The sequence below is a fragment of the Rousettus aegyptiacus genome, unplaced genomic scaffold (assembly GCF_014176215.1).
Source record: "Rousettus aegyptiacus isolate mRouAeg1 unplaced genomic scaffold, mRouAeg1.p scaffold_m13_p_11, whole genome shotgun sequence".
Taxonomy (NCBI): domain Eukaryota; kingdom Metazoa; phylum Chordata; class Mammalia; order Chiroptera; family Pteropodidae; genus Rousettus; species Rousettus aegyptiacus.
The window spans coordinates 24098000-24115381 of record NW_023416286.1 but is presented as its reverse complement, the minus strand read 5'-3'; the positions used below and the strand labels follow the sequence as shown (position 1 = coordinate 24115381).

Genomic DNA, 17382 nt, shown 5'->3' with positions numbered 1-17382 from the left:
CAGACTTCATCTATTTCTTTTCTCCTCTTCCTTCTGCTTCAGCCACCTTGACTTCCTTGCTTTAGCTGAACATGTTAGGTACACTCTCACATTTAAGCCTTTGTACCAGCTGCTCCTCTGTCTGGAATACTCTTCCCTAGGCATCCATACGACTACCTTCCTCACCTCCTTCAGATCTCTGCTCAAAGGTCAATGTCTCCATTAATGCCTATCCTGTCCATCTTCTTTAACATTGTGACTCTCCCCACTCTTAATTTCTCTTACTCTGCTTTTTCTCTATAACATTTATCACCTTCTAATATCTTATATAAATTTTCTTACATATGATGCTTTTGTACATTTCTCATCTAGATTATAAACCTCATGAGGGAAGAGCTCTATCAATTTTGTTCCCTGCTTATCCTCAGTTGTCTGGAGAAATGCTTGTCACATGGTATAGGTCAACAGTAAATATATTTTGAATTAATGAACATTTATGTGATCTGCTTGCTTACTGTTGAATCAGGAACCACTTTATGTTTCAAAAGTCTAACTTCCTCTTCAAAGAGGAATGCTATCACCTACCAAAAAAAGTCTAAAATCAAAAATACAAAAAACCCCAAAACATCAAATTCTCATTTCCCAATCTACAATAGAAGATTGTTTCACTAAGGAAGTATTACAAATGGGTGAAATTGCAATTTCACACACACACACACACACACACAAGAAAAAAAAATATATAAAGACGTTAGTGACAGTATTCTGGATTTTACAGAAACATTAAAAAAAAAAATGCTAGTCAAAGAGGCTCTCTCAATCAGAAAGTGGAACCCAAAGAGTATGATTTCCTGTTGGGCTATTAAGTAACTCATCTTCCTAGGTCGACACCGTCAATAGACGACAGAAATATGAAACAAATACATCTGTAAGTCTACTTGTTTTTCAGATGCAGGCTACCCTCCTCCCAGGTTTAGCTCCGCTCTGTCAACCAAAAGCCCTTCAGAGTTAGGTGAAAGCACACAGCTGCTGAATGGCTGAATACATCAGTGAAGGAAGGCTCGCAGTTCTATCTGGTCATTCCACCTGTGTGAAAGCGCGAGCAATTGAAGCCTAAATTCTGTGACTTGTCAGCTCTGCTGTGAAAGCCTAAATGGGATTAGGGAGGATGAACCCCGCTCCCGGCCCCTGACACCTGAGCCTGTAAGGATGGATAACCTCACTCACTTCGGACCTGCTTTCCTCCGGCTCAGGGCAAAGCTGGGTCAGGGTCGCAGGTTAGGCCGCGTTTTAAGAATCCTTGAGAGCTGGGTCCGTTTCATGAGCATTTGGCACAGAGTGGCCTGACCGCAGATCTTGCCCTGGGCCGTTTAGGGACATTGCACAGGCGGCTCCAGCCCCAGAGAGGTACGCGATCTCCCGTCTCCGTGTCACTCTCGGCCAAGACCCGAGGGAGCCCCCACCCCCAGGTTTCGAGGTCGGGAGCGGGGGTCAGCCGGGCACGACCCCTAGGGAGAAGTTCCTCAAACACACCCGCGGGGCTGGGCTCTGGCTCGGCCCAACCACTGCCCGCGGGAAGGGGGGTGTCTGGCTAACAGCACGGGCCTAAGGCGAGCGCCGACTGCCATCCTGCGGGGCCCTCCTATATCCCGCGGGTCCCTCCTCCATCCCGAAAGCTCTCCTGCTCTGCTGCCCTGTCCGCTACACTGAAAAGCCCCGTCCTCTTTTTCCTTTCCTGTATCCTCGGAGCCCGGCCCACCTCCCCGCCTCGCGTGGTGCGGTCCTGGTCCCAGGTCACACGGCGGCGGGGGCGTGGCCTGTTCCGGGCCCGGAGGTTCCTCTGGCAGCCGGTGCAAACGTCTTGGAGCGGCGTTGGCGGCTGCGACGATGCGGGCCTGCAGGCGCCTAACCTGCCTAACCTTCGTCTTTCTGACCGTGGCCGTCCCCTGCGCCCTGGCGCAGCACGCGCCGCCGGTGAGTGAGCTCCTGACCAAGGCGCGGAGAGTGGTGTGCAGGGGTGGAGGGCGCAGGTGCGCGCGTGGCGGGGAGAGGGTTGGCACTGGGAACACCTGCTCTGGGCAGCATCCTTACTGGGGTCTGTGGTTTCCTGCGCCGGGTGTGGGCGAACCCCACCCGGGATTGATTCGATACAGCTGAAGGAAGAAAACCTTTTAGGGAAATCCTAATCTCTGCAGAATGTTGGTTGTGATTTACACACCCCCAAATTTCGGGAATTATACTTGTTCTACCAGTTCCAGGCTCAAGCATCCCGAACTGCTGAGAGAAAAAGTTCCAATCGACTTGTGTACACAACTCAATTAAGCGACGGACTACTTGATGACATTGGCATTCTCTGCCTGTTGACGAGGTGCAGCTAAGGATCCCGAGGGGCCTGGGAAAGGCTGAGGCCTCACCAGGCAGGGCAGTGGAATCAGCCCACACAGGCTGCTGTGGTCTTCACCCCAAGTCATGTGAACGCCTGTCCCGTGGCTATGTCCCCACAAGGAAGTCTCAGGAACACAGACTTGCTAACTGCAAAAGCAGTGAAGTACTAGGCTGACTTACTTTACAGAGGAAGTAAACTGAGAAAATGTCTAGCCAGAGGTCACACTTCTGATTACTGCAGCATGCCTAAACTCAAGCCACTTGAGGTCCAGTCTGATGCCCTTTCATAATTCTCTTCTTTAAATCCAACAAGACTACGTTTTTCTTTGTCAGATGATTAGATATAAGAACTTGGTTGCATCCGACCTGAGGCTAGATGAGAATGATTTTGAATATCTTAAGTAGGATATTGACAGTGGGAGCATGCTTTCTCTTTTTTCTTTAAGGAGAAATGTTTGACTAATAAAAAGGTGGAATATTATTAAGCCATTAAAAGTTAATATAATGTTAAGTAAAAGAAAAATACAAATATTATGTACAGTGATTTCAGTAACAAGAATGCACAGTATGTACATGTGTACAAGGATTGGAAGAGTATGAGGAAAAATAAAATTAGTTTGCTTTAGTGCGCGTAGGGAGTACCTTGATACCATCAATGTCCTTCAGCCAAGCCCACCAGGAACTAAAACTAGTAGCTGAACAAATTATAACTGCACTGAGGGAGAATGTACACCATGGGCCATTGTGGGGCCTCTCAGTAAAGAGAATTAGGAAATACTAATTTCATAATTTGTACTTTGGTTGTGTTAAATCTAACACAGTTTGTACTTTGGTTGAGGTAAATCTAAAGAACGAGATTTGTTCTAGGTTTTAGATAGCAGGGCAGTTCTATGACTGGGTAAGAAAGAAACAGTCATTTATCAAGATAAGGGATGTTTGATGTTTTGTGGGTTGCATATTACCCTTATTTTGTCCGTGCTTAGAATCATGAGTGGCCTTGCTCTGTCTCCTTTTATCTTGTCTCAGAATAGCTTAACTGAGGTAAATATTCTGTGAGATTGGTTATATCCAATAGGAGAACAGAAATGGCCTGGCTGTGAGTGTCAGACCAACTTGTGATAATGCTGAGGTCTAGTTGTAAACCTAAGAGACGTTTCAGATGTCGGGATGCCTTCCCCCCCCCCCCAATACTTTACTTTTTCAAGCAAAACTATTTTAAAAGCTGTTTTTAGAACAAGTAGAATCAACAGTCTCCATAAATTTAATAATTCTTATCTAGAACAGTGGTTGTCAGAATCTAGTCCAGCCACTGGTATCAGTTTGGGGAAGCTGCTTTCACAAGTCTTTAATGAAATGAGGAAAATGAGGGCATAAAATTAAAATTCAGGTAAAACGTTAGCTTTTATTCTGATTTTACGGCTGTCCATAATGTTCTTTCTTTTATGTGTATAGGTTTTTGTTTTGTTTATTTTGCTTTGTTTTAACATCTCCACTTAGAATAAAAATTTGGATTCCCCTGTGCTGGGCCCCTCTTAATTTTTTTTTTATTTATATGGAAAAATCTGGGAGCCACTGGCTGAAAGGATCTTTGGAACCTCACAGAAGTTTAGTGACCTCATTTTCCAACAAGAGTAAGCAGTTTTTCACTTTGAATCATTTTATATAATCAACTGTTTGTAACCTACAAGGCAACAAAAGATATGTGAAAACCACTTGTGATAAATATGAATAATGAGGACCAGCTTTAAATAACAAACAAAAGTCCTCTGATTTGGAATCTGGGCTTTGTTTTGTTTTGTTTTTGATGCTTTCCAGAATATCGCATATTTTAAGGTCTTCCTGAGTCATTCTTACTATTGATTCTATTAAAAGACCTATTAAGAGGTGGTGGTGACAAGAGTGATACAAAAAAGTCTGGAGAGAGATGGCGACTGCTTCGTCCAGGGCTCTGTAGACCTTGTTAAAGATTTTGGAGTGTACCCTAAAAACAACGGGAAGCCGTTGGATGGTTTTAAACAAGATATGACGAAATAATTTTTTCACTTTAAAGAGATCATTTTGGATTTGAAGGGAGCAAGGGTGGTTGTGACTAGTCCAGGGGAGAAAACAGGGTAACTTACAGGTGGGTGGTGCCAGTGGAGAGGGAGAGAAGTAGATGGTTCTGGAGAAAATTAGGAGATAGAATGAGCAGAATGAAGGGTCGGATGAGGATGAGGGACAGGCACCTTTCTGAGCTGCTCTGCTGGTGAATGGTGGTGTCACTACTAGGGAGTACACAAAGGGAAAAGTTTGGAGAAGGAAGAGTAAAGATCATTTTCATTCAGGTTAAGCAAATTGCAGGGGGCACTGAGATATCCATCAGGCTTTTGAGATTGGAGCACAGAATATAAATATTGGGAGTGTTAGGCATATTATTTGAAGCCATTGAAGCAAGTGAACATTGAGCAGATAGAAGATATAGAAAGAGAAGAAGAGAAGAGGCTTAGGCAAGGGCCAGGTGTCAGATAGAGAAGAAGTGACAAAGCAGCAGCCCAAATGGGAGAGTGTTGTGGAAGCTGAGGGAGAGTGGGACAGGTTACCTTTGTTGAATGCCACTGTGATGTCAAGTGTCTGTTGTTCTTGGGAACTGGAGGGCTTTGGTGACCTTGACCAGAGCAGTGTTCAGAGCAGATAGGCTGAGGAGCAATCATAAAGAAAGAAATTGGAGTGGGAGAAATGACTGTTCTCAGTAAAAAATCTGAGCAGATTTCTAAAGTGTGTAAAACTGAAACATAATGGGGCAATAATTAACTGCTGAATTGAACTTATTTTTATGAATATAATGACATTGTTGACATGAGCTACTGAATCAGCTTTTAGCAACAATTTCCACAAAGTTTCCAAAAATCACATCTGCTTTGAATGTGTTGATGAACAATGTAGAAAGGTTCTTGCTCTTGTGGAGGGTTTATTAACATTTTTTTTTTTTTACTTAAATACCTTTAATTTAATAGGGTGCCATCCCATCAAACGTCAGAAAACAAAGTGAAAAACTTTGCCTGCTCATTTGAATTTGTTATATATGCAAGAAACATGCCCTTTCTTATTTGATAGGTATATATCTGCTCTGTTGTACATAAATAACATTTTAAGATAAATCATATTTAGAAAATAGTTGTTGAGTTAAACTGTCTCGCTAGAATTGTTCAGCTCCTTTTCTGATGAAACAAACACTGGTGTGTTTGATATAATTTCTCGAATTACCTTTCATTGCCTTTTTCTAGGTATGTGAATAAGAAGCACATGAGGGCTTTCTGAACTTTTTTTTTGTACAGTCTTTTCATTGAAGTTCTCACTAATTCTGCAGGACTCAAATATTGAAAGGGGCTGTACTAGTTATTTCATTTCTTTTAGATGTGGAGCCTTCAGATCGCTAATGGAAGAATTTTCACTTTATTATTTCCCCAAACATAGTATATCTAGCAGCTCTATAATTAATTTTTCTTCATGAGTGGGGAGGATATAAAGACTGATTAGTTTCAAAGAGGTTCAAGTTTCTGTCAAATAATCAGAATGATCAGAGAATTCACTGACTCAGAAAGTGTTTACAGAATGTTTTACAGAGATTTACACCTCTTTCTCTGGCCTCTGGAAGCAAAAATGAGAAAGCATGTGAGGAAGATTGATTGAGATTCTAAGTCGATTGTGTCTTTTCTCCTGTGACATAGCAGCACAGTAATAACAAGCAGACAACATGATATCCCTGGCCTATCTGTTTATGATCTGTACCTCTCATCCATTTAAATTTGTTCTTGCCTTGATAAGGTTGTCTATTATTTAAAACCATAGGTAGTTAAATTTGCAGACAGTAAGAAATTTTTAATAAGAAATTAGTTCGTCGTCGTTCTATTTTAAGCCTGTACATAGATTTTGAAGCCATCTTTCCTTGTAGACAAGTCTCCTTTTTAGGTGATGATGTAGCTATCTCCAGTTTATTCCCAAATCTAATCTGTTTAAAATGACTTTTTACCTTTTGTTCTTACAGCCAGATTCTCTGCACATTTCATGTCTATATATTTCATGTTTATCTATTGCTGGGATTATCATAGTAAAATGTCTCATCGACTTCAGACTCCTACATGTGTGATGACTGGGTTGCTCACTTACATCTGGGGCAGGTTGAATACTCTTTTAAGATTTGACAGAGCACTTTTTACTTCCCTCACCATTGTCTTGTAAGAAATAAGACTTGTTTGATTTTTATATTGGCTTTGGAACCCCGGTCATGCAAATATAATTATTAAGGAGGGATGAACATCATTATATTTCATTTACTTCCAACGATTATCCAAAGCCATGAAGGAAGTGCAGATTGTACCCTATTAGGAATTGAATTGAGGCATTGTCTTTAGTGTTATCTCTGTAGGGAGCTATGAAAGAGCAGGGAAAGCTGGGAGTGGGGATATAGAGACTGGTTCTGTACCCGCTGTGAAACCTAATCACTAATGGCTCTGCATCCAGAACATGACCCTGAAGTTCCTGATAACTTGTGTCAAATGAAGTCAAAAAGTCAGGAGGCGTTAGCTAGAAATAAATGGTAAAGATTTATTTAAAGGTCTTAGGGTCTGCAAACCATAAACACTAGGCAGTACCCAGAGAAGACAGAAAAGTTAAGAGTTCTTATTAAAAAAAAAAAAAAAAAAAAAGTACATTCTTCAGAAGAGTCAGTCCTGCACTCTCAGCCTCTGGATTGGGCTGAGATGGTGACGCTCTAGACCACCAGTGGCCTGGATACGTGGACGTTCTTTCGCTAGGGAGGGGTAATCAGAGGGTTATATGGAGGCCTGCTGTATATCCACACACTGACACAACCAGGAAGTTCAAAAGTTTAAGTTCCCAGGCTGGGCAAAACAAGAGCAGAGTTGTTTCCACATTCCTCAACCTACTGGATTTTAGCGATTTAGCAGCTTAACGATAGTGGCTTCATTTTATTTCTTCACCCTGTGCCTCACTGAAATTCGGTAAAAGGGCATAAATTGGATTTTTGCAAATCAAATCAGTAAACTAACCAAAAGGTCTGATATGTAGAAGAATCTTACGGTGAATAAGGCAGAATGAAGTATGAGTTTCATTTCTAAAGTTAATTGCCCTTATTAAATTATGTGTTTGGAAAATTCATGGTTATAAATTGAGACTTTCTTAGGCAGAGTGCTTCTTTTTGGTGTCCATTTCCAACTTTATTAAACAAGGACTAGAGTACTGGGCCCTCTATTGCAGTTATATGTTGTTACTTATAAATAATTTTAGAGAATGACAGTTAAAAACACATTGAAAAATGGCCAAAAGTCCACTGTCTGAAAATTCTCCACATAATGTAAATGAAAATGTGCAACTTTAAAATTTAATATTTTAAAATTTCGATTGAGGTGTACATCGTTAAAGAAAATCAAGTAATATAGACCGGCTTCTGATGAAAAGCAGCTTTCTCTTGCTTTGTTCCTTCTCTCTCATCTGTCTCCTCTAGAAACAAACACTTTTAATTGTAATCAGGCGATACTCAGCCAGAATCTCTGCTGTTACTAGTTTGCAGCTCAGTGTGATTTGATTAATTGGTGCCCATTCCATATTGGTGTAAAAAGTTTTTAGTGTCACTCCTGGTTATCTTTATGAATATCGCTGTTGATAATATATTTATGCTGAATTTTTCTGAATCACCTTTAGGCATTGTCTGTTCTCATACTGCAATGATGAATAAAAATTTAGCTTACTTTTAACCATCTTCCTTATGCCTTTTTTCTTTTTTAACATTTTTATTGAGATATAATTCACATCCAGTTCACCCACTGAAAGTACAAATTTAATGGCTTCAGTACATTCACAGAGTTGCACTACCATCACTGCAGTCGGTATTAGAACATTTTCATCACCCGCCCCCCCCTAAAGCCCTTACCCTGAAATGTACCTTTCATCCCTAGGTAACCACTAATATTCTTTCTGTCTCTATAGATTTTCCTATACTGGACATTTTCCATAAAGGGGATCATACAGTACGTGGTCCTTTGTGACCGGCTTCTTTCACTTTGCATAATGTTTTCAGGGTTCATCCATATTGTACTTCATTTCCTTTTTTGACTAGATCACATTTCATTGTGTGGATGCACCACATTTTCTTTATCCATTGATCAGTTAATGGAAATTTGGGATGTTTCCACTTTTGGCTATTGTGTGTAATGCTGCTGTGAACATTTGTGTATAATTTTTTGTGTGTACCCATGTTTTCGCATCTTTAGATTTATACCTAGGAGTGGAATTGCCAGGTCACAAGATAACTATTTTAACTGTTTGATGAACTCCTAGACTTTTCCAGAGCAGCTGCATTATTTTGCATTTCCATCAGCAGTGTATGACATTCCAGTTTCTCTACATCCATGCCAGCACTTGTTTTATTATTTTTATTAATTATTGCCAACCTAATGGGTGTGAAATGGTATCTCATTGTGGTTTTGATTTGCGTTTCCCTATTAGAAAATGTTTTTATTTGTATCTTCTCATGTGTTTATTGATTTACATCTGTTTTGGAGAAATGTCTATTCAGATCTTTTGCCTATTTTTTAATTGAGTTGTAAGATTTTTATATATTATAGATACAAATCTCTTATCAAATATATACAGTTGGCGTAAATATGAGGGTTCATTTCCAGACACTCAATTCCTTTTCATTGCTTTTTGTCTAACTTTATGCTTGTACTGTTCTGTCTTAATTATTGTAACTTTGATAGTAAGTTTTAAAATCAGGACGTGTCAGAATGTTATTCTTTCTCAGGATTGTTTTGGCTTTTCTGGATCCCTTGAATTTTAGAGTCACTTGTCTTTTTCTGCAAAGAAGCCAGCTAGTATTTGATAATTATTGCATCAGATCTGTAGATCAGTTTAGGGAGTATCGGCATCTTAATATTAAGTTATCCAGTCTATGAACATGTATGTCTTTCCATTTATTTAGATCTTTAATTTCTTTCTACAAAGTTTTATCGTTTTCAGTGTACAAGTCTTGCACCGCTTTGGTTACATTTATTCTTAGGTGTTTTATTCTTTGGATGCTATTGTAAGTGAAATTGTTTTCTTAATTTCATTTTCAGTGTGCTCATTGCCTCTGTCTAGAAATACAATTGATTTTTGTACCTCGATCTTGTATCCTGCTATCTTGCCGAACTCATTATTTTTTAATAATTTTTAATGGATTCCTTAGGATTTTCTATATAAGAGTATGTCATTTGAAAGTGAGAGAGTTTTACTTCTTTTCCAATTTGGATGCCTTTTAAATTTAATTTTCTTGCCTAGTTGCCCTGGATGGATACTTTAGCACAATATCGAAGTGACACAAGTAGACATCCTTGACCCCTCTGCTTGTTCTTCCCTTTTCTTCTGTTCTTTACACTTTTACTCTTGCCCAGTAAACATTGATAACATTATTGTAATGCTAATTGAGTCATCCATGTATTGTCTATATGCCTCCTTTGAAAAAATAAAAACAGTAAACAACATTTAAAGTAGAGTTACAAATACCCGTCATTGCTCAGTCTACTATGATTATGTTTCCTTTTCTATATAAAGCCAAAACTCTAATGACACTGAAATAATATTCAAAAATGTTCTCTACCAAATACCACATTATACTTTGCTCCATATTTATATCATACCTTTCCTAAACAGATTTTTTTCCCCCTTGGAGTTTCTAATTGCTTTCTTTTTATTTTGGTATAAGAAGAAACCAAATCTATGTCATCATCACTATAGCCCATATATTTTTCAGCTTCTGACATAGTCTCTCAATATTTCTTCTATTCATTCTTCTTGAAACCTACTCAATTTCTGTTCCAGTTGGGACCGTTTTCTTTTTATTTGTACCATACTTTTCTAATATTCAGTTTCCCCCGATAGTTTCTGTTTGTTTTTCTTTTGTTCTTACACTTTGTGCTCTGGCTCAGGGTAGTGGTTATTTTGGAGAGTAACAATAGTAAGTGTGGATGAAAGGAAAATTAAATGAGGGCCCAGATCTCTGATCTCTGCATGCAGAACCGCATGTGATGTTATTGCTAAGCAAACAACTAAACACACGCAATCTCTCTCTCTCTCCTCTCTGTCTCTTTCTCTTTTCCCCCACACATGCGCAGCACAGTGAAAGGTATTCCTCTGAAGAAGCTGAATAAATAGTCCAGTGAAACCAAGGGCAACCTGTATGGGTGTTGGTGCTCTCGAGCAGCAGTTGGCAAACTGTAGCCAGCAGGCCAGAGTCAGCTCCACCTGCTTTTGTAAGGCCTTGTGAGCTAAGGATGGTTTTTACATTTTTCAAAATTTGAGGGAGATCAAAAGAAGATTAATATTCTGTTCCATGTAAAAGTTAAATGAAAGTCACATGTGGGTGTCCATAAACAGACTTGTACGGGAGCACAGCCACACTTGTTTGATGAATGTTTAGGATCATGGCCCTTGGGTTGTTCCAACAGAGCCGATCTGTGGTGTGCTCATGGCTGTTCACTGCTGCTTGGGGCACTTCACGTGACAGACAGTATGTAATTATAACTCAGTAGCATTTTAATTGCCACACGTATCAATGTACCATATTATTGTTATTTTAATCTTTACAAAAATTACCATTGCAAATCTATCATGTCCAAACTGGGAAAGAGTGAAAATGTTCTCGAGGCAAAGTGGAGTATAGATTATCTTGTAATTGATTTAGATGATAAAGTATTGTGTTTATTACATAATGACACTATAGTTGTGATAAAGAATACATTATATATGACATTACAAGATTAAGCAGTCATCACAATATTCCCAACTCATAGAAGAAAATGTGATCAGGAAAATAAGAAAATTTAAACCAGAGTATCTCATCATAGCCGAATTTATTTACAAATTTTAAAAAGTAAAATGAAGTTGCAACCAAAGTCAGTCTCCAAGTAGCTCATTGGTTAGCAAAGCAAGGAAAGCCGTTTACCAGTGGTGACTTAAATTTCATTTGATTGCAACACAGAAGAAATGTGTCCTGACAAAATTTGTTTCACTCGTAGCTTTTAGATGAGAGCAGTTGCCCAGGATTTTGGCAACAACATCAATATCAATTCAATGGCAAGGCAAATGATTCCCAGCTCTTTTCTTTAGCTCTCGAAGTTACTGATCAGTTATTGATACTTATTAGAGCGTCAATGCCAAGTTTGAGACTGAAGACTTAATCTCTATGAATAGTCTGTATGACGCTACTACAGGCAAGGATGTTTTCAAAAAAGTTGAGAACATAGTGGAATCTCTTAAGATGTGTAACAGCTGACAGTGGAGCAGAAAAAACAAAATGTATAAATGTACAAAACTTGTGAAAATGCAAGGTGTTAAAGCCTGTGGTTATTCATTATATTATTGGTTGGCAGGTACTTTAAAGAAAATACTTGGTTCTTTCATGTGTTATTGAATGAATAATGTCAACCATGAATTTCTTTTGTTCTGATAGACTTAACCATCATTGTTTCTGTGAAATTTTTTAAGAAATAGATGCCGACTTTCCTTACTACACAGCAGTTAATAGATTAGCAGCAATAAAGTTTTCTTGTGATTTTTGAACTCAGAGCTGAAACTGAAATTTTTTAAACAAGAAGACCCTCAACCATTATTATTGTATGGCTTTGTAAATTAGCTTTGCTAAGTTGATACTCCATTATCAAATTAATATTTAATATCAAATATTTTATAGTGTAATGGTTTACAAATAGAATTTAAATTCTAATGATTGAATTAGCTTTTGATAATTTGATAGTTGATACTGTTTTTTAATAAAATTAGCCTAAAATTACAAGGTAAAACAACACTTACACAAGAAACTTACTGTAGTAAAGTTATTTTTACAATTAATGTTTGAATGACAAGTAATGCCAAGCTACCTTTTACACTTCCTATACTATTAAAAGTTAAGAAAAGATGTAAGAACTCTATTTTCACACAAATTTGCTGCAGATATATTTTCTGAGCTCAGATGACACTTCTAGGAGTTTCCTTCCCTACTCTACCTTCCACTTATTGTGAAGTATTATTATTTTTAAAAATTATTTTACTCTTATAATAGTGGGTCTTCGGAGAAAAGAAGGTAAACATGCTTGCTATCTTGAACTAGCAATAAAGGAATCATAAACCCATGTGGACTGAGCTTGGACAACTCTTCCCTAAGCCTCATCCATTCACTGCCTCAGCAGTGGCCTCAGCGTCGGAGGCCATCCTCATCCAAGGAGCACAGAGTTTGGTAGTGAAGAGAGATACAAACAAATAATTACAAAGCAATGTCATAAATATGGTGATAGAGGTGTGTACAAATGTGGGTGTATAGAGGAGGTGTCTAGACTATTTGCATAAGGGAAGTAGATGAAGATGCCACAGAAAAGACAGCATTTGAACTGGACCTTAGAAATTAAAGCCAAAAGTTCACTAGGTAGAGAACGGACATTCTAGGCGGAGGGAGCAGCACATGCACAGGCATAGAAGGATGAGAGATCATAGGATCTCTCATGTGGCTATATGTAATAGGGGGAGTGGCAGGAGAGAAGGCCGAGGTGGTAAATTATGGCCAGGTTATGAAGGGCCTTGGATGGTATGCCCTGAAAATCTGGTTTGGGATGCAAATCTCTATTGGCTCATAAATTCAAGTAACACACATCATGTAATTTTGTGATAAATTAACCTAGTGAAATAAACATTTTCCATCTCTTTTCTTCATTTACTTTTTACTCAATATATTTGCAATAGAGAAGGCAAATTACAGCAACCAGGCACTAGTGCATATTATATCGAGACTGAAAATGCACTTATGTTTGAGATTTTAGTTCTTGAGGGAGGAGAAGACTTTTAAGAGGTACTGAAATTGTCTAAAAGGGAAACTCATTACCTGATTTTGTCTTCATAACCTTTAACTGTTTTTTGCAAATTGCTTATTCAATTTGTTAGTTCCTGAAACTTTGAATTTTCTTTGTTTTTTAGTGGACAGAAGACTGCAGAAAATCAACCTACCCTCCTTCCGGACCAACGTGAGTAAACTTCAGATGATCAAAACTCAGTTTAACCTTTGTAGAGAATTTTCCCTATGTAATGATCTCGTAAAAATGATGATAATGAATGAAAACTTAAGTCATATCCTGTATCCTTAGAATGACAAATTTTTTTCCTTCAAGTTTGTGTATTATGCATTTCACTAAGACTCTGAACAAGTATGAAAATACCCCATGATTAAAAATGTCTATTTCTAGCCTATCAAAATCACAGGAAAAAAAAAAATATTTCCATCTAAATTTTATCTACCACTAAGCATTTTACTCACCTTGACAAATCCAGAGTTGACATGTGATTTCTGGGATGCCTGAGTATAAACTACCAGATTATATTAGAACAGAAAAGTGTAGGGTCTTATGTGTGAAACAGTCAAGAAATAAACCCTGGCATGATAATCAAAGGTATCAAGGGAAAAGCAGGACTGGAAAATATAAGGGAAGGGCCAATAGTATGTTTTAGTGTATTTAACATTAATATTTTTAGGCTAGGCATATGTATATGGCTACATGAGTCTGTGAGAAAGAATGAGAATAGCCCACCAGCACAGAGGGTACCAGGATGTGGAAAAGAAGGAGAAGGTATAAGGAAGGGTAATCTTTTTTGCCCTGTTCTTCCCTCTCACTGAAAGTAGCCTGCTGGGGGTAGGAGAAAGCAGAGTACAACTTTAATCAGTTATATCAAGATGATAATCTGTTGTTACAGCACTCCAGTTATATATTTTGTATTGTACTTGCCTAAATTATGTATCCTAAATAGTCTCTATTCTGGATACAATCAAACTGTAATAAACTATGTTCTTTTGAAGTACTGGCCTTTCTGTAGAAGGAGGCTAATATTGGGCAGGAAGTGATTTAGAAGTAATCAGTTAGTATGCTGTTCTGAAGGTAGTGCACATTCTAGCCCTCTCTCTAATGTCTTGCTCTCTTGAGGTTTTCCTTTTGGCCACCACGGGCACCATATTAGTCTTCAGTGCTTTATTGATTGTGCGTGTTTCTTGGCTGGTCTCACTGCCCAAATTCATCATTTAATGAATACCTTCCATGCTTAAGGCTTTTTTAAAACTCCCTTCTATGTGTACCTTATATATGTCTGTGAATTGACTGCCCAGCAAACCTTCCCTGCTTTTAACTGGTTCCAAATTGCTGTGTGTGTGTGTTTGTGTGATGTTTGTGTGTTGTGTACATGTGTATATACATACATATACAAATAAACACATTTTTCTTGTATTTATACATCTAGCATAATGTAAATATTTTTGCCCTGGTATTTCTGCTGGATTCCTTCCTACCTCCCTAGCTGGTTCTGGACACAGAAATCCTCATCTCCGCTTTGATCCTTCTCTTCCCTGAACTATAAATGGATCTTGAGATACAGAAGAGTAGTGTCGTGATGTATACCTTTGAATGATAACCAGTCTTCTTCCTGTACCTTTCAGGTCATCCTTTTTGATCAAGTGTGTAGATTCTGGAGGTATAAGTGGGCAGATGTGAGGGAGGAAAGAAACACCTGGTTTATCCAGCCATACCAGTCATTTGAATGCTAGATGTCAAGGCACTGACAGCCAGAGCACCCCTGGATCCATCTAAATCCAATTAGCCTTTCTTCGCTACTGCTTACTGGTGCTCAGCATCTGCTCTGTTATTTGTATGGGTGTGTGTCGTGCCCATTGGACTAGTTTCCAAACTACCCGGTGAGCCAGGTGGATTCAGTCAGTGCTTAATATTGATGAAGATGGTCTGGGCACAGTAGCTACTAAATCTCAAAAATAATTTACTGTCTATTGTTTGTAGTAAAGTAGGAAAATATTCTGTAGTAATTGAATACCAATGCTCCTAAGTATTTTTTGCATATTTCATGTAATCCTCATTGCTCTCATAGGGTACCCCTCATTGCTCTCCAGGAAATTGAGGTACAGATGTTCAGTACTGAGATGTTTTAGAAAAATGTTTAATGAGAAGTAAAATATGAGATTATGGCTCAGCTTTAGTTATTAAAATAATTTTGTTAAGCAGATTAACAGTTCTTTCACAGAATTATGATTAGTGGAGGTTTTACTGTAGAAAGTTTTCAGAGTGCCCCCATCATCACTTAATTTTATCCTCTGCTGTAACAAATTTCATTTCCTCTCCATTTCTTCTTTGGAATCCTTGAGGATCTAGACTGAAAAAGGAATCAGGAGTTTTAGTTTTATTGGATGTTATCAGGGGAGGAGCAACTGGTTCAAGTTCACCGCTAGAACACGTGTCTTATGACAGTACCACTTTCATTTGTCTTTATATAAAGATTTTTTGGAATTAAATATAGTATTTAATATAGATATCAGCTACTAAGGAAATGGGATTTTGAAAATGCTTTGAGAAGAAAAAAATTCATTCATTGTGCTTTTTGTATCGTGTATTTCCAAAATCTAGTGTGCTTCCTTTTCTAGCCGAGTGACAGCACAAGCAGCTGCTGGTTAACAGTTTCGTAAAACCTTGTACATACACCCAGGTCCCAAGTAAGCAGCATTATTTAGAGACTCCAATAATTATTCATGACAAAAGAAGTATAAATAGGACCACAACTCTGACTTTCAGGAACTAACCCATCTCTGCTGTAGACATAAGTGTGGATAACATTTTAATTTAACAGCACGGTAAGGTGGTTGCATGCACCAGTGTACACCTTATGCTTCTCTGGAGCAGAGCAATAATGGAGCAAATGCTGACTATTTTTAGGCATAGTCTTAAGCTGATAAATTACTGAATTGCACATCCTTAGAGGCTATTTCAGTTTACTAACAAGTGTCAGAAAATAATGTTTCCAAAGTGACAGAGAATAGTTGTAGAGTTCGCCTCCAGAAATATAGCCCAGGTCCATTGATAAGGTGAGGATGTGGTTGTTGCTGTCTCCTCATAGCAAACATTGCTGCATATAAATTGAGTAATAGGAAGTTGGGAAATGGGTATAATCAAACAGTGCTTGAGCTTGGACTTACTGCAGAAGAATGAAAAGAGAGAAAATATAGTAGGAACAGTAAGATGGCTGAGTGAATAGTGAAGATTCTTGAAGCCAGTCATGAGAAGCTAATGCATGTTGCTTCTCTTGAGTCTTAAAAGGTGACCTTTCTGAAGCCAACACTAGAGACAATGATTTATCAATAGTGTTATATTATCTAAGAGGGAATTCTCGCTGGGGAACCAATTAGAGAAGTGCCCAAGCTTAGACTAAAACTTTGCAGAAATTAGAAGGAAAAAAAAAGGCAGGTTTTTCCAAGCAGTGGTATTCAGGTTATATATAACTCGAGTCAAAATTGATTATCATGTCACCAATTTACATTAACTTTCAAGAATGTATAATTCAGTTCTAAGATTTATGAAACTACTTATGATTATCTATACAATATTGGGCAGAAATGCTAGAAAATGAGCTTTTGCAAATTTTGGGTTGAGTACCAACTTCCATATTGTTATGAAGCGTATGCCTCTAACATATCCATATGGATGTAACTGTCTAACCCCCATCAGAAAACTGCTTTTAACATTTTAAGATCATACACCTCTCATTACAGCTATAGGGGTCCAGTGCCATGGTACACCATAAATCTTGATTTACCACCCTATAAGAGATGGCAAGAATTGATCACTGACAAGGCTCCAGCGGTATGCTATGATTATGAAGTTTTCTATTTCTGACTTTACTAAATATAATTGCATTTATAAATGAACACTTCATGAAATTACATACAAAATATTTTAAGAATGCACTTTTGATCCCTCTCTGCTCCTTACAATAAATGATAGTAGAGGAAAAGATGTTTTTGTAGCTTCTTCCTTTTTTTTACTAGCCTTTTCCTCTCTTTCTCGCTGTATCATATATCTTAATCTAACTAGTTAATCATGTTAAAGATGAATTGTGTTTATACATTTATTGAAAATATTTTCAAATAGTACTCTATTTTATTTAGCT

At 38.1% G+C, this 17382-nt stretch overlaps 1 protein-coding gene across 1 annotated transcript in view; it reads left to right on the top strand.

The window, feature by feature from the left end:
* Positions 1-1794: 1794 nt before the first annotated feature.
* Positions 1795-17382, top strand: part of ASAH1 (N-acylsphingosine amidohydrolase 1) — a 29474-nt gene continuing 13886 nt past the window's right edge. The window contains exons 1-3 of the mRNA XM_016130066.2: positions 1795-1953; positions 13366-13412; positions 16985-17075. Of these exons, the coding sequence (XP_015985552.1) occupies positions 1867-1953; positions 13366-13412; positions 16985-17075 (225 nt within the window). The 5' untranslated portion in view covers positions 1795-1866. The remainder of the gene's footprint in view (positions 1954-13365; positions 13413-16984; positions 17076-17382) is intronic.